We start from the raw sequence: 15436 nt of genomic DNA, 5'->3' as shown, positions 1-15436 counted from the left end.
AACAATAATGGTAGTGTTACATATAAGAAGAATTTATGGGTGTACAAAATAGATGTTTACTAATATTGTAAGTTCTGGGAAAAGGAAATTTAAAAAGACTGCATGGGCTAAGAATACTGGGAAATGAGGAACATCACGTTAGAAAGAGGGGTGTATAAGAGTAATGGCTGCACACAAGGACAGTGGCAACCCTTATTGCCCCTTCAGTAGATATGTCATTAAGTGTCTTCTGAGCCTGGAGACGTTATTTACTTCTCTAATATAACGCTGGAAGTCATTCCTTCCTCCTACTGTTAAGGAATTCAAGAAGGTGGCTGAACGATGGAGCGGCGCAGAAAAGATTTTGCTCTGATAGGAACACGTGATTCTGTCGTGTTGTTCAGGCAAGAGCGTCAAGTTCGAGAAGGTAGGCAAGGGAAAGTATTCATTGATAAGAGTAAAGAAGACAGAGGTTATGGAAATCTCTGAGACTGTCTGCACACAGCCAGGAAAGCTGTGCAAATGTTAGTGTAAAATGAACAAAGAGTCGAACAACACAATTTAATGAACATAACCTATTCCAGGCGCCTTTATCTTTCCTAAGAAAGACATGGCAGGATAATATCAATAATGGGAAGTATAATTGTTTGTACAAGTTTCTTCTTCAGGTCATGAGTGAAGAGATTTTTACATTTTTGTGGGACATGGAGAGATGCTGATGCCTTCTAGCACGTTGCAGTTACGTGCTGAGTCTGATTTAGGTTTTCATCTATTATTATTTTTAGACTCTTTGCTGAAGGAAAGAAGATGATATTTGCCCCATTTAGGGTTAAAAATGGTGGGGTGTCCAGATGCTTTGGGCTAATGAGCCTATAATTACCAACCAGTAACGATTGGTTTTTGCATGGGCTAAGTTTTAACTCTATAGACTGCATAAATTTTGATGGTTCACACAGGTTAGTACTGAGATTCTCGATATCTGTCTTCAGGTTTATTGGTTTTGCACTTAGATACAACTGGAGGTCACCAACGTACAGGTGGAATTTGCAGTAGGACAATACCGATGATAAATTATTTGTGTACAATGAAAAGAGTGTAGGACCTAGTACCGAGCCCTGTGGGACATCTCATACTGCCTACTTCCATTGTGACTTTATAGGATCGGACATGACACATTGCTGGTGAGTCGTCAGGTGTGAACGAAGCCATTACACCGCACTTAGCGACAATTTCCGGCTGTTGAGTTTAGCAAGTAAAATATCATAATCTACAGCGTCAGGCTTTGCTGAACACTAAGAAGAACATGATAGTTGCCTCCTCTGCATTCATGGCAACATTTACATCATCTGTTACCTTCATTAAGACATATGCTATGCTGCGATGTTTATGGAAGCGTGATAATTATTGGTCCAGTACTTTGTTTGTAGTTAGGTAGTTTCTTAGATGGTTGTGGATCCAGCTACACCTACCTATGTCCTTTGTGCAACCTCTACAGAAAAAATGAAGAGGACTTTTTTGTAGGAAACCAATGAAGTCAAATTTTGTACTGGGATACATTTTCGCTAGAGGCTCGTATGTTCGAATTATTCAGAAAAATTGTTTTTCTTGAATAATAGCTTCTTGATTGCACCTCCTTCATTCTTCTACAGAAAGACGATTTTTAATAAGTTACCACAAAAATTCAAAAATCTTAGCAGTAATCCACGCATTTTCAACTCGAAAGTGAAAAGCTTACTCATGAGTCACTCCTGCTCTGATAAAGAGTTCCTAGAAAAATTAAGCTAATTCCTGTGTTACATTATTGACTGCGTTTATATAAACTTACAGCTTGTTGTCTTTTTAAGATTCATAAATGTTTTATTTTATCTGTTATTATATCTACATCTACATCTACTTCTCGTACGTAGATACTCATCAAGTCATCGTTGTTATCACTTCTTCGAATGAAGCAATTGTATAACTACTGAATTCACGATACTCAGTGATTTATGGCGCTGTACGACAAGTTCGTTTATTTGGATAGATGCGTATGGGGTCTGCAGACGGCATAATGAATTGCTAAAGCTGGTAGCCCTACAGTAAAATAAAACAATATTTTAAAGCATACGGCTGTTGGTGAATTTTATTGACACTGACAATTACATGACGTTCTCCGTTTATGTGGGAGAAAGGAATAGAAAACATCATTCAGTCTATTTCTTGCGCCTCAGTTGCAAGTTCAGATGAAATAATCCGTTTTAGGAATAGTACGTAGTGAGCTACGGTTTTTTTCTGGAAAATTCTCGCGAGTTCGTCACGAAAATCATGTCATGGACGGACATCCCAGGTGCAAATATATGAGTAGTGTGATTTACTTTGTTTGGGGATTTATTTGCAGATATGTCTATGAGAGTGTGATTACTGTTCGCATGACGAGTAGGAACAAGCTGAAGTAGCGACACATTTGAAGAAATTTCATACTGGATGGATTACTGTATAGAAAATTTACGTTTGTCACCAAGCATTATCTTTATAATGGAAACACCAACTTCTTGGGTTGCGAGAAACCCGGGGCTACGGTACTCACCGAGATCCAGTAGTTGGTATTGTAGCCTTCAATGGTGGAGGTGACGACACCGGCGTCATATGTCTTGGAAGGCACCACACCGCTGCTTCCAGAAGTTATCAGAGATGTCGTGTAGTGGTTGAGTCCGAAGAAGTCGGATGTCCCTGTGGAAAATAGAGGTTAGCAGTTGATTATAGGTCTCCAGCAAGTAGGGAGGACTTAACTTTTCAGTGACATACCTTATAAGATCAGGCAGCCTGTCATAGAGTGAAACACGTGTCAGCGAGAATATCTTGTCCTGCTAGGACTAGGGATGGATGATATTTAAAACAACTAAACTGCCTGACAAAAATGGTGAAGCACTCAGAAGGGTAGGCGGAAATGGAATGGAAGTTCACGGGCTGAGAGGATGTATGATGGCCGGCCGTTGCAGCCGAGCGGTTCTAGGCGCTTCAGCTACGGCCGCAGGTTCGAATCCTGCCTTGGGCATGGATGTGTGTGATGTCCTTAGGTTATTTAGCTTTAAGTAGTTCTAGGGGACTGATGACCTCAGATGTTAAGTCCCATAGTGCTCAGAGGCATTTGAACATTTGATATATGATGTTATTTCAGTGATTGCAGACTCGAGTCAAATTTACTAAGCGCACTTATCAATCTCTGGCGCGAATGCATACGCTAAATGGGTTGGAAATGCTGCATACAACAGGTCTATCCTCATCTGAGGCAAACTGCCATGACTGCTGTAACCGGTCCTTGATATTCTGGACACTGACACTGGACAGGCATGACGTCCGAGCTCGTCTCACACTTGTTCCGTTGGGGAAAATTCTGATGGTCTTGCTGGCCACGTGATTATTTCAGTTTCAAGCAGGGAGTTCACAGACACCTGACACATGTGGACGATTTTTGTGCTGTTGAGAAGTGGTACCGTGACATTGTCACCTGAGTAGCACGATCTAAGGACGCAGGATGTCCTTGATGTACCGCCGTGACATCAGAGTGCCATCAGTCATGACCAGATGTGACCAGGGTCATGGCTGATGGCTCCCCACACCGCGACTCTCCACAATATTGGAAGAATGGGGCCTCTTCTGGGGTCACCACCATCCTCGCCACCGATAGTCAGCCGGAGTGATGCACAACCACATTTCATTGCTAATACAATGTGACACCATTCATCAGCAGTCCACGCTTACTTGTCAAGGCACCTCTCCAAACGCAGCCGTTTGTGTTGGGGTGCTAACAGCAGCCTACACATGCGACGATAACTCCCTACTCCAGCTGCTGTTAATCTCCAACCAGTGGTTTGGCATGACAAAGAATGTTACAGGGCGGGGGAGTGGGGGCTACGATGTGTTGGGGGCACAACACGGGGACCCTACCTAGTGGTGGTCAGACGCGGTCGATTGCAACATTGACGATGAGTAGTCCTGCTCTCATGCCCTCAAATATCCGGTCACTGTCACATCCGAATGCCCCATAAATCTGGATACTGCACCAGTCGACCAGCTGGCCAAATGTAGACTCAAAATGAGAACGCTACCAAACTCTGTCAGGTGCTGACAAACGTGTCTCACACGAGTATGCGGCAGTTATGTATCCTTCACAGTGATCAGTCAACATCTGGTGCAGTTCACGTCCATTATATACCCTACCAGACATGGTAACAACAGTAAAAGCGGACCACACTAAGGCACTCTGGTGGCCGTTTTACCTGTCACAGAGATTCTCAACTCTAATGACTTACAAACCACCGATGATGTATAGATATAGGAACTTCTACTGTCATCGGATCATGTCCTCAGGCTACTTCACCTTTTTGTCAAGCAGTGCAATTAATAATCTTTGGGAACTTATTATATAGTTGGAGCAGGAACGTTGTAAACTAGTACTCAAAATTAATTGTTTAGATCATCCGTAGCTGCGACACTTTTTGTTTTATGCCATGTGATAGTTATACTGCTAACATCTGCAACTATTCTTTCTAAGTTTCTTCTGCAATGCTGTTTCTCTTGTAGGTAACAATACCTATCACTCCCCTTCTGCAAGTGTCTTTTGGTAAGGTTGACATGTGAAAAATGCTAGTATTCTACAGGACGTGCTAGAGTAGACAGAAGGCTTGAGAAGTATCCTGTGACTCTGTTCGTCGCTTACTCACCCCTGATGAGGAGAATCTCGGCCAAGGAGAGCGAGGGCAGGCGAGACCTGGTGCGCCCCTCTTGCCTGCTGTTGGCTGCCACGCGCTGGCGCACCACCTTGGGGAAGTCGCCCAGGAGCGAGAAGATGGGATTCGCCCAGAGCCCGACCTGCGAGCAAGGGGTTGTGTCACTGGAAAGTCTAGAAAAGGAGAATAATATACTGGACGTGGAAGCAAACACAAGCCACCATAAGTGGAGCTGCTGACCTCAAACTGCAGCTGACGGTCCGAAGCATCGGCGTCCTCCGCACTGTTGGTCAGCGGCTCGTACCAGCCTCCGTCCAGCGTGATCCCAACCTTGCCTGAAACGACAGTCTACATCACTGGCTGCCACTACAGTACTACCATTTTGTTATATTGTGACTTTCCTGGCCACAGATAAGAGTCGTTGCTAGGCATTTAAACACACAATCTAATCTAATTGCCTCGGGACTGTTTGCTTTAATTCCAGTACATTCCATTATCTTTCCGTTTTTTTGTGTGACTAGGACAGACTGCATAGCCACTCGCTTTATGTCCCAAGACCTCTTTATACCTTGTGCTGCGAAGAGGCACTTTTACGGATTCAGGAGATGGAGGCCTGCAGTTTGAACACACTTCAGCACATTTGTTGGGTAGCTTGGATGTGCTTCAGTTGTCTTCGAATAAACGACAGTGTCTTCCAGACAGCAAAGCTACGTTGTACATTTGTTGTCCAAGCAGGTTGTCCATCAAATGTTAGAAAGTGGCTGAAGTGTTGGGCAGTCAAAGTGGCAAAGCTCTAAAGGCGTAGATGCATTCAGGAATTACGAAGGCAGTCTTTTCCCAGCCAACGTCAATTTGACAGTAACCTGTGCAAGTCAATAGCTGAAAAATACTTCGCCTTGAAACATCCCTTCAGAAAAATGAATGGTGACTGTGCTGATAAACCTCTTACGTTATTTGATTTTCAAACAGCTGAGCAGAACTGAACGTACTCACACATTTCTCTCTTTACTTATTCTGATCAACACTAAACTGACACACAATATTTTTAGCGCAATCTGACTTTCAATCATCCCTACAAAAGAATGGCCCTGACTAACAATAACCTCTACCTTTCACAAGTCACCTCACAAAATTCTTCGTTACTCGAACTACTGCTATACAGCGAGCGCCACTACTGCCAGCTACATAAAAGATTCAAACTACTGAACTCACTAACTACTGATAGGCATAGTTAGTAAGTGAAAGATTTTGATAGAGAAGAAACAATGTATTTACCGTAATAATGTTCAAAAGTCATCATATATATACGTTCATGAAATCCAGTATTACAAATTTACTCTTCCTAATGGACACACGTCCAGATCGTCCACTCTCAAAATTCTGCCATCTCTCTCCCCACATCCACCACTGCTGGCGGCTCACCTCCAACTGCGCAACGCTGCACGCTGTTCACATCCAACTGCCCAACACTACAATAGCAAAAATTCCAACAATGCAAACCAACCACAGACTGCACACAGCACAGTCAGTGATTGTCATAAAGAGCGCTACTTGGCGTTACCAACATAAAAACCTAAACAGCCTACTTACAGCCTCTTTCAAGTAGTCAAGGGTGGTCATCAATGTGTGGAAATAGATAGCCAACTTCCTTGGTAACTTTGTTCGGTCTTCAGGAGCCGAACCACTAACGCCCTGTTCAGTCCTAGTCAAAGTATACTTTTGCGAAACTTATTATGTAATCCCATCTGTTGCGTTTGGCCACTCGATCGAATCCTTCCAGCCATTTTGTTGTATCCTGGCCAGCAGCTCCAGAGACCATTGACAGACACCTGATGTGCAGCTGACTCACTGCTGGCTTGGAATCCATTGGTCTCTTGAATGTATGGACCATGGGATGATGTAATTCTTGTATTCCACTTGCTCTGCCGCCAACGGTTTTGAATTGCTAATTGAAACCACGGTGATGTAGATGTTTTGAAGTATGCAACGTCTCCACTACACAGTAGCAAGCTGTAACGAGAGTCAATTCCATATCGGAAAGCAAGATCGTCAACGATACATAACTCTTAGCACTGATGCATGTTTATTACTAATGCCAATTTACAGGTAGATCAGAGCTGAATTTATAAATGGAGTGTGCAGCTATTTATACAAACATTGAAAATTGCGTAATAGTGGTATTTATACGAAATATTGACTATTCTGTAACACACAAATATTAGAAACGTAAGATATTTCAAGAACTTTTCAGAAATGATGAATACTAAATATCAAATATTTGCTGATGGTCGGGTTCTAATTGGCAACACACAGCACGCCGGCAGAGAGCGGCCTGAGCTGGCGAGGCGAGCGCATCGCTGCCGTTGCGCGCTTCGCTTACTCGGCCGTCGAGAGCTCGTGAAGAGGTTTTCTGTGCTGTGGGCGCCGCGGAGAGCAAATTGTCGTGCGTTGTTTTGACAGCGCGTGCAAATTGTCGTGTTCCGCGACTCGCAGCATGGGAAAGAAGGGTGCGCAGAGGAAACCTGCCGCTACGAAGGGTCCTTCGGTTCTGCAACTCACCGAGTCTGCCGACCGTGCAAGGAACTCCCGAGAAGACGAGTCGTGGCCGGTCCCCCCTTTGTACGTCAAGTGCAAAGGCGGGTGGACAGCGCTGTTCGACGCCGTGACGAATTGCGCTAGGAACGAGGTGGTCTGCGAGTCTGTCGATACAGACTCGCTGATCTGCGTTCGAGCCGCAAACGTGGCCGACCACAGGGCGATCAAGGTCGCAGTGGCCGACCACATCGTCGACGCGCCGCCGGCGCGTGAGAAGGCACCTTCCGTAGGAAGGATGAAGACTACTAAGGCACTCCTCAGGGGGTTACCTCGGTGCTGTGATGAGGCAGCGGTCCGGGAAGGGCTGCTGCGAGCCGGGTTTGGTAATGCAGCCGCGAGGTTGCACAACCGAACCAACAGGAAGAGGGCGCCGCTCTATGCCCCCCGTGCAAACGGCCGACGGCGGGAGCGACATCTTCGACTTGCGAAAGTTGCTGGGCTTCCCGGTGACGGCAGAGGCTCTCCCGACCGCCATGGACCCCCAGCCCCAGTGCTTCAGGTGCCAGGGCGAGGGCCATGTTGCGAAGTATTGCCGCAACGCGTTGCGGTGCGTCGAGTGCTCAGGCGAGCACGACAGCCGCGCCTGTGACCGCGGCAGCAACGTTCTGCCGGCTTGTGTCCGGTGTGGCGGCCCGCACGTCGCCAGTTGGCGCGGTTGTGCAGCTTTCTCAAGCCGCAACCGTGCCGGGGGCGGCGAAGCGGCCGCGGCCGCACCGACGCAGCAGCAGAAGAGAAGACGACGCCGGAAACGGCGTAGGGCGCAGAACAGCCCGGCGCAGCTGAGGGACGGCGCAGCAGCAGATCCACCTGCCAGGGGCAGGGACGACAGCTCGGAAACGGGCAGCCAGGACGCAGCTCGCTCTCCCGTGAACAAATGTGACCTCCAACTCGGCACCGCCGTGAAGGAGGCCACAGCAGCCCTCAAAGCCGTCATGGCGGCGGAGAGGGCTGCCTTCGCAGCCGCCGTGGCTGCAGAGAAGGAAGAGGCCTTGAGGCAACTGCGAGCAGTCTTCGCCCAAGGCCTCAGCGCAGTCGCACCTGCGAACACTCCTGCGACCTCGCAGAAGGACGTTCGTGCGCCTATCCCAGCGGCTGCCCCAGCAGCACCGCAGGTGAAAGGTGCAAAGAAGAAAACCGCCGCCCCAGCGGAACCGGTGGCGACGCCGACCGCTGCGGGAGCGTCCATCATCGCGACAGCGAGGGCGAACGGCATACATTTCTCCGATGCTCAAGCGGCGCAGCTCTCTGAACAAGCGGAGCGGCTCGAAGCTGCAATGCAGAAGTCCTGCGCCGTGCAGTAGAGGAGGACGCTGAACGGTAGCCGATCGCCGCCGTTCTGCACCAGCCTGATGAAGCTGCACCAAGTCACCGACGACAAGGCGCAGCAGAGGGCCTAACAGCAGCGCATGCGTTGCCGCGCCGGACTCTTTATGTTACAGGGAGGAAGCCACTGCGGCCGGCCCAGGAGACTACAAGCGAGCCCAGCCGCAGCACCGGACTGACCCAGCTAACGACCACGCAGCGCGTAGGTAACGATGCACGATACCTCACGCTAAACCCACCTCACCTTGCATGCTGTGTCGCAGCTAGCAAGCCGCTACTGCCCTTACTACCCGTCCTACTGTCGCAGAGGTTTTTTTCCCTTGGCGCTGGCCTTGGCACTTTTTTTCCTCTGCCCTTACAAACGCTACCCTTCGATCGTTTTCGACCACTTCCATCTCCTGATGGACCATGTTAATGAGTAGTCTTACCCAGACGCATGGATAACATCACAGCCCGCATCCTGTGACGCCTGATTCAAAAACTAACATGTTATACGGAAGTGACAGTAGAACTTTTGGTTTGGTCACCACGTTGGTGTGGGCATAGAGGGGCCCCATCCTTCAAAAAAAAAAACCAGCACGCCATCGACTGATGCTGCCCAGTACGCCACTAAAGCTCCCTTGCTACCTCTGAGAGAATTACACTGTCATCAGCTGACCTTAAAATTTTATATCTCTTCTTCGTGAAGCCAGTCGTTCAAATACCTCGCTTCCTGAACTTGCCCAATGCATAGCTTCCAAAACATGGGACATACAACCTTGTCTTACTCCTGTCTCAATTAATTTTCTAACGCGCTTAATTTTAATTATCTTTTCATGGCCTTAGTTGTTGAATCGCACTGAACGTATCTTTCATGTATAACACGGACCGAGGGATTTTCGTATGTACATTTATGCGGACATTTTCCTTTTTTATGATTGAGGAATCTCCACCTCCTCTTTCCACCTAAAAGTACTTCTCTAACTAATAAAGTTGAAAGATGTTGTGTAAGAGAAGCCAGTAACAGTTATAGATAGTTGCTGTCGGGCTCACCCCTCTGCTTGAAGCGGAAGCTCAGGTCGTAGAGCCGGTAGACGCGCGCGTGCGCCAGCAGGATCGTCTTGGCCATCAGGTAGTCTGCGATGCCCGAGGAGTTGGCAGCAGGAGCTGACGACGCTCCCGAGTAGCCCTTGGAGAACATGTTGGGCTCGTTGAAGGTCAGCCACAGCTTCACCTGTGGAAGAAATAATATCATTCCATCCAGTTCCGCATTATAGTTTGCCTAAATATACACAGGGTGATCCATTGATAGTGACCGGCCTAAATATCTCACGAAATAAGCATCAAACGAAAAAACTACAAATAACGAAACTTGTCTAGCTTGAAGGGGGAAACCAGATGGCGCTATGGTTGGCCAACTAGATGGCGCTGCCAAAGGTCAAACGGATATCAACTGTGGTTTTTTTTTTAAATAGGAACCCCAATTTTTTAATACATATTCGTGTAGTACCTAAAGAAATATGAATGTTTTAGTTGGACCACTTTTTTCGCTTTGTGATAGATGGCGGTGTAATAGTCACAAACATATAAGTACGTCGTATCACGTAACATTCCGCCAGTGCGGACGATATTTGCTTCGTGATACACTACCCGTGTTAAAATGGACCGTTTACCAATTGCGGGAAAGGTCGATATCGTGTTGATGTATGGCTATTGTGGTCAAAATGCCCATCGGGCGTGTGCTGTGTGTGCTGCTCGGTGTCCTGGACGACATCATCCAAGTGTCCGCACCGTTCGCCGGATAGTTACGTTATTTAAGGAAACAGGAAGTGTTCAGCCACATGTGAAACCTCAACTACGACCTGCAACAAATGATGATGCCCAAATAGGTGTTTTAGCTGCTGTCGCGGTTAATCCGCACACCAGTAGCAGACAAATTGCGCGAGAATCGGGAATCTCAAAAACGTCGGTGTTGAGAATGCTACACCAACATCGATTGCACCCGTATTTCATTTCAATGCACCAGGAATTGCATGGCAACGAATTTGAACGTCGTGTACAGTTCAGCCACTGGGCACAAGAGAAATTACGGGACGATGACAGATTTTTTGCACGCGTTCTATTTAGCGACGAAATGTCATTAACCAAAGCGGAGAAGCATAATATGCACTATTGGGCAACGGAAAATCCACGATGGCTGCGACAAATGGAACATCAGCGACCTTGGCGGGTTAATGTATGGTGAGGCATTATGGGAGGAACGATAATTGGCTCCCATTTTATCGATGGCAATCTAAATGGTGCAATGTATGCTGATTTCCTACGTAATGTTCTACCGATGATACAACAAGATGTTTCACTGCATGACAGAATGGCGATGTACTTCCAACATGACGGAAGTCCGGCACATAACTCGCGTGCGGTTGAAGCGGTATTGAATAGCATATTTCATGACTGGTGGATTGATCGTCGAAGCACCATACCATGCCCGCACGTTCACTGGATCTGACGTCCCCGGATTTCTTTCTGTGGGGAAAGTGGAACGATGTTTGCTATCGTGATCCACCGACAACGCCTGACATGCGTCAGCGCATTGTCAATGCATATGCGAGCATTACGGAAGGCGAACTACTTGCTGTCGAGAGGAATGTCGTTACACGTATTGCCAAATGCACTGAGGTTGACGGACATCATTTTGAGCATTTATTGCATTAATGTGGTATTAACAGGTAATCATGCTGTAACAGCATGCATGATAAGTTGACAAAGGTACATGTATGAATAGCATATTTCATGACTGGTGGATTGATCGTCGAAGCACCATACCATGCCCGCACGTTCACTGGATCTGACGTCCCCGGATTTCTTTCTGTTATTCTTTCTTTCTATTATTATTATTAATACAATATTTTAGAAAGAGGATCGCAAAATTTGGTCAAAGTATCGAGGAATTTGTGTTACAAACACATTAATGAGAATTTTTGCGAAAGTAATGAAAAACAAATTGGAAAAAAATTTTAGAACCCAAGAAGAACAATGTGGATTCACGGCTGGGAGATCATGTGTAGACCATATTTTCAAATTACGACAGATTTTGGAGAAACATGGGGAAAAATCAAAAATATATGGGATTAATTTTCATAGATCTAGAAAAAGCGTATGATACTGTTCCAAGAAAATTACTTTGGAGAGCACTACATATGGCAAACATAAACAATTTCTTGATTAAAATAATACAACAGATGTACAAACATAACATTTGCCAAGTGAAAGTTGGCAATAAACTTTCACGGAAATTTAGAACAAGCAAAGGCCTTTTACAGGGCTGTCCCATGTCACCATCATTATTTAAAACCTATATAGATATTTGCCTTAGAACACGGTCTCGTAAATGTAATAGTATGGGATTAGAAATAAGAGATGGAGTTTACCTACATCATTTATTGTTTGCTGGTAATCAAGTAGTCGTAGTGTGATATGGGGAGGATGCTAACTCTGTGTGCAATCAACTAGCACTAGCATACAAAACTTGGGGTTTGAAGATTAATTACCAAAAAAGAGAATACTTGACTAATGACTCAGATGAGCTATACATTGAAGGAAAGAAAATCAAAAAGATAAACACTTTATGTTATTTGGGATCCATTTTAGAAATCGAGGGAACATCAGTGCCAGAAATCAATAAAAGAATTAGTTTCGGACGGAAGGTCATTGGGATGCTTAACTCAGTCTTACGGAGCAGAAATGTAATGAGCAGAACTAAAAAATTAATATAAAAATCCATATTAGAGAGAGTAGTTCTGTATGGAACGGGAACCTGGACAATTAACATGAAGCACATTGAAAAACTACAATCTCTAGAGATAGACTTCTGGAGAAGATGGGCAAGAATCTCCATAAAAGAGAAGATAAGGAACAGCGAAGTAATAAGGAGAATGGAAATAAAAGAAAGAATATATGACATAATGGGTAGGAAGACATTACAGTGGTACGGGCATGTACGACGAACGGAGGAAGCCAGAATACCAAAAGTGATGCTGGAGTGGGAACCGGAGGGGAGAAGAAGAAGAGGACGACCTATGACCACCTGGCTCCAAAATGTACAGCACACAATGAGGAGAATGGGCGCAGAGGAAGAGGACACACAATATCGAAACACCTGGAGGAATATTTTGAAAATAAACTTAAGAACGTTTATTGTTTGTACTGTAATTTCCGAGTAAATTATTATGTTGGAGATAAGCCTCTGTAATGAGGAAAAGCTCAAAATAGTAATAAAATAATAATTATAATAATGTGTAGGTTCTGCAGCAGTGTAATAGCCATAGTAGTGCAGTAGATACGTACTGTTGTATTCGTTTATTATTGCGATGTGAATATTGAAGCAATTTCATATCTGTTTCAGGAACTACCTACAACTCCGAAAAGATATTTTCGAGAGACACTTAAGCATATGTAATGTGCGAACGATGATGCTCATACATTCGTTTCATATCATTGTGTCGTATGTTAATGCCAGTATTTGGAAAAAAAGTAATTATTGGTAATTTATATGATCAGCTTTGCAGCCGTACAAAATAGTAATAATAGTAATGATCTTTTAAAAATAGGTTTGTTTTGCGACAAACACAACTAAACCCCTTTATTTCTATCCTTCAGAAAAATTACATTTAACCCCTCAGAGTGTTATTACCCCTAGACTGGGAACCACTAACATAGAGAGACCTCAACACAGGACAGAACGGATAGATACTAAAGAAACTTTAGAATTGTCCCAAGGCAGTGTTGTAGGACCATTACTGTTTACATTTTTCAGGGGTCAAAATATGTTCTCACTGTTTGTAGTTCAACAATTTCGAAACAAAATGACTTACTTACTCACCTCACGTGGCGCAACTACTGCATTCGTTGTGCAGCTCGAAACTCGCATCGTGCATGCGCTTGCGATAAGGTGGTACGGCGGACCAGTACCGTGGAAGACGATCGAGTAGGTATTATGGGCCGAGTGTGTTGTCATTAGTGAAATTCAAGGTTGTATTAAACTGGTACTGGAAGTAAGTTCGAAGCCAGTGGAACTACTAAAGATATGCAGAGGGCAAGATCTGCTCGACCACAAACCGCGACAACTCATGTGTCCATTGCTGTGATATTGTAAGGTTTCGTCCGATTACCGTAGTAATCTATGAACCAAGGATCATGTGAACGTGAGGTAAACCAGTCAAGTGTTAAGGCGCATTCTGAAGGGGGAAAAGTGGATGGTTACATTACACGCCTGCTAAAGGCGATAATAGAGGACGACTAAGAGTGAAGTACTGAATATCATGAGTGGCTTGAGGTTGAAGATCTATCCCATAGTTTGTAAGGTGCAACGAGGCGCTATTCACATTTTACGGTACTATGAATAGCAACAATTGTGTCCACTGGGTTCCTGGAAATCTTGACGCTGATATAGACAAGGCAGTGAATCTACTGGGCCACAATGTGCGGTGTGGTTTTGTCACTGTGCCGTTTGCTCGGACCCTTCTTCTTCGAGTGTAGGATAACTCGTCTGGCATATCTCGATATACTTCACGCAAGGACTTTGCCTGCCAACCAAATCTCTTATGGTGATAAAATGTTGCACATGCAACGAGACGGAGATTCTATTAACCACCATCGAGATGTGAGGTTGTACTTGGATGACACTACCCCAAAAGTCGGTAGGTGGAGGAGATCCTATTCATTGGGACCTCACTCTCCTGATCTCACACCTACGGATATCTAGCTGTGACGAAGAGTGTTGACGAAAGCCACCTACGTTCAACGAACAACGTGAACAAATTGTAGCGCCATGTGCTGCCATTGAGCAAAATATGTTGGCAGTCGTAGTTCGATCTGCTGTTTTTCGCTGTAGAAGTCGCTGGTGGTCATTTCGAATACGAAACTCTCTCACTGTCAAAAACCGTGACCGTAAGTCAAATTTTTAAGAGAATATATAAACTATCAAACAGTGAAAATACTTCTGGTCCGCATGTGCGTAAATGATAAAGCTCCAGAAATCCCGTGACGTTGTTTGCTGATGACGCTGTTGTCCGTAGGAAGGTTGCAACGCAAGAAAACTATAGCGAAGTGCAAATTCTATAAAATATTGAGGATTGCTACAAGGACCGCCAGTTGATCTTGAACGTAAATATATAGGGAAAAGTAACAACTGTAAAACATCTGAGAGCGCGTGTCAGGAGCGATCTGAAGTGTAACTACCTCATAAAGCTAGTTGTTGGAAAATCATATGATCGGCTGAGATTCATCAGAATAATCTAAGAAAAAGCGTGATTCTTCAGTTTATCCTGGCGTGTTTCTTGCTCGAAGAGTCCACGGGTGTACTGCCGGTTCATAGTGTCCAACGGGCACAATATTTCGGCGATCAGACATGTCGCCATCGTCAGGTGGGCTGACGAACTGAGCTCCTGAGGCCGGGCGGCCGTCTTAAATCCCCTCCCCTTCCGAGGCGTTCTCTCCGCGTTCGGTGAGACGCTGGCGTCGGTGTCTGTGGTGGCGTCGGTGTAATTGCCTCGTCCCCCCTAGTCGCCACTTCGTTTCCTTTGCTGAGCGTCTTTTTAATTACACTCAATGCTGGTTCCCATGCCCTGATGAGGTTGTAGCCACAATCTCGGCTGATGAGTCCGTCCATGGTACGAATTTAGATAGCCTTTCTAACGACGCTGTCTCAGTATTTAGATGTCTGTGCCAGGACCCATTTCGTGATTTTCGGACAAACAGTGCTCTGCGACCGCCGCCTTGTTGGGGTACCCAAGTCGAGTGTGCCTCTGGTGTTCTCGGCAACGATATTCGATGGTGCGCACTGTCTGTCC

General features: G+C 45.5%; 1 protein-coding gene across 1 annotated transcript in view; it reads right to left on the bottom strand.

The window, feature by feature from the left end:
* LOC126412572 (myrosinase 1-like) overlaps positions 1-15436 on the bottom strand; it is a 199498-nt gene that overhangs the window by 158293 nt on the left and 25769 nt on the right. The window contains exons 5-8 of the mRNA XM_050082217.1: positions 9639-9819; positions 4929-5023; positions 4683-4830; positions 2546-2688 (exon numbers count right to left, since the gene is read on the bottom strand). Of these exons, the coding sequence (XP_049938174.1) occupies positions 2546-2688; positions 4683-4830; positions 4929-5023; positions 9639-9819 (567 nt within the window). The remainder of the gene's footprint in view (positions 1-2545; positions 2689-4682; positions 4831-4928; positions 5024-9638; positions 9820-15436) is intronic.

Source organism: Schistocerca serialis, chromosome 7 (genome assembly GCF_023864345.2).
Source record: "Schistocerca serialis cubense isolate TAMUIC-IGC-003099 chromosome 7, iqSchSeri2.2, whole genome shotgun sequence".
Lineage (NCBI taxonomy): Eukaryota > Metazoa > Arthropoda > Insecta > Orthoptera > Acrididae > Schistocerca > Schistocerca serialis.
This window is presented reverse-complemented; position numbering and strand designations above follow the sequence as displayed.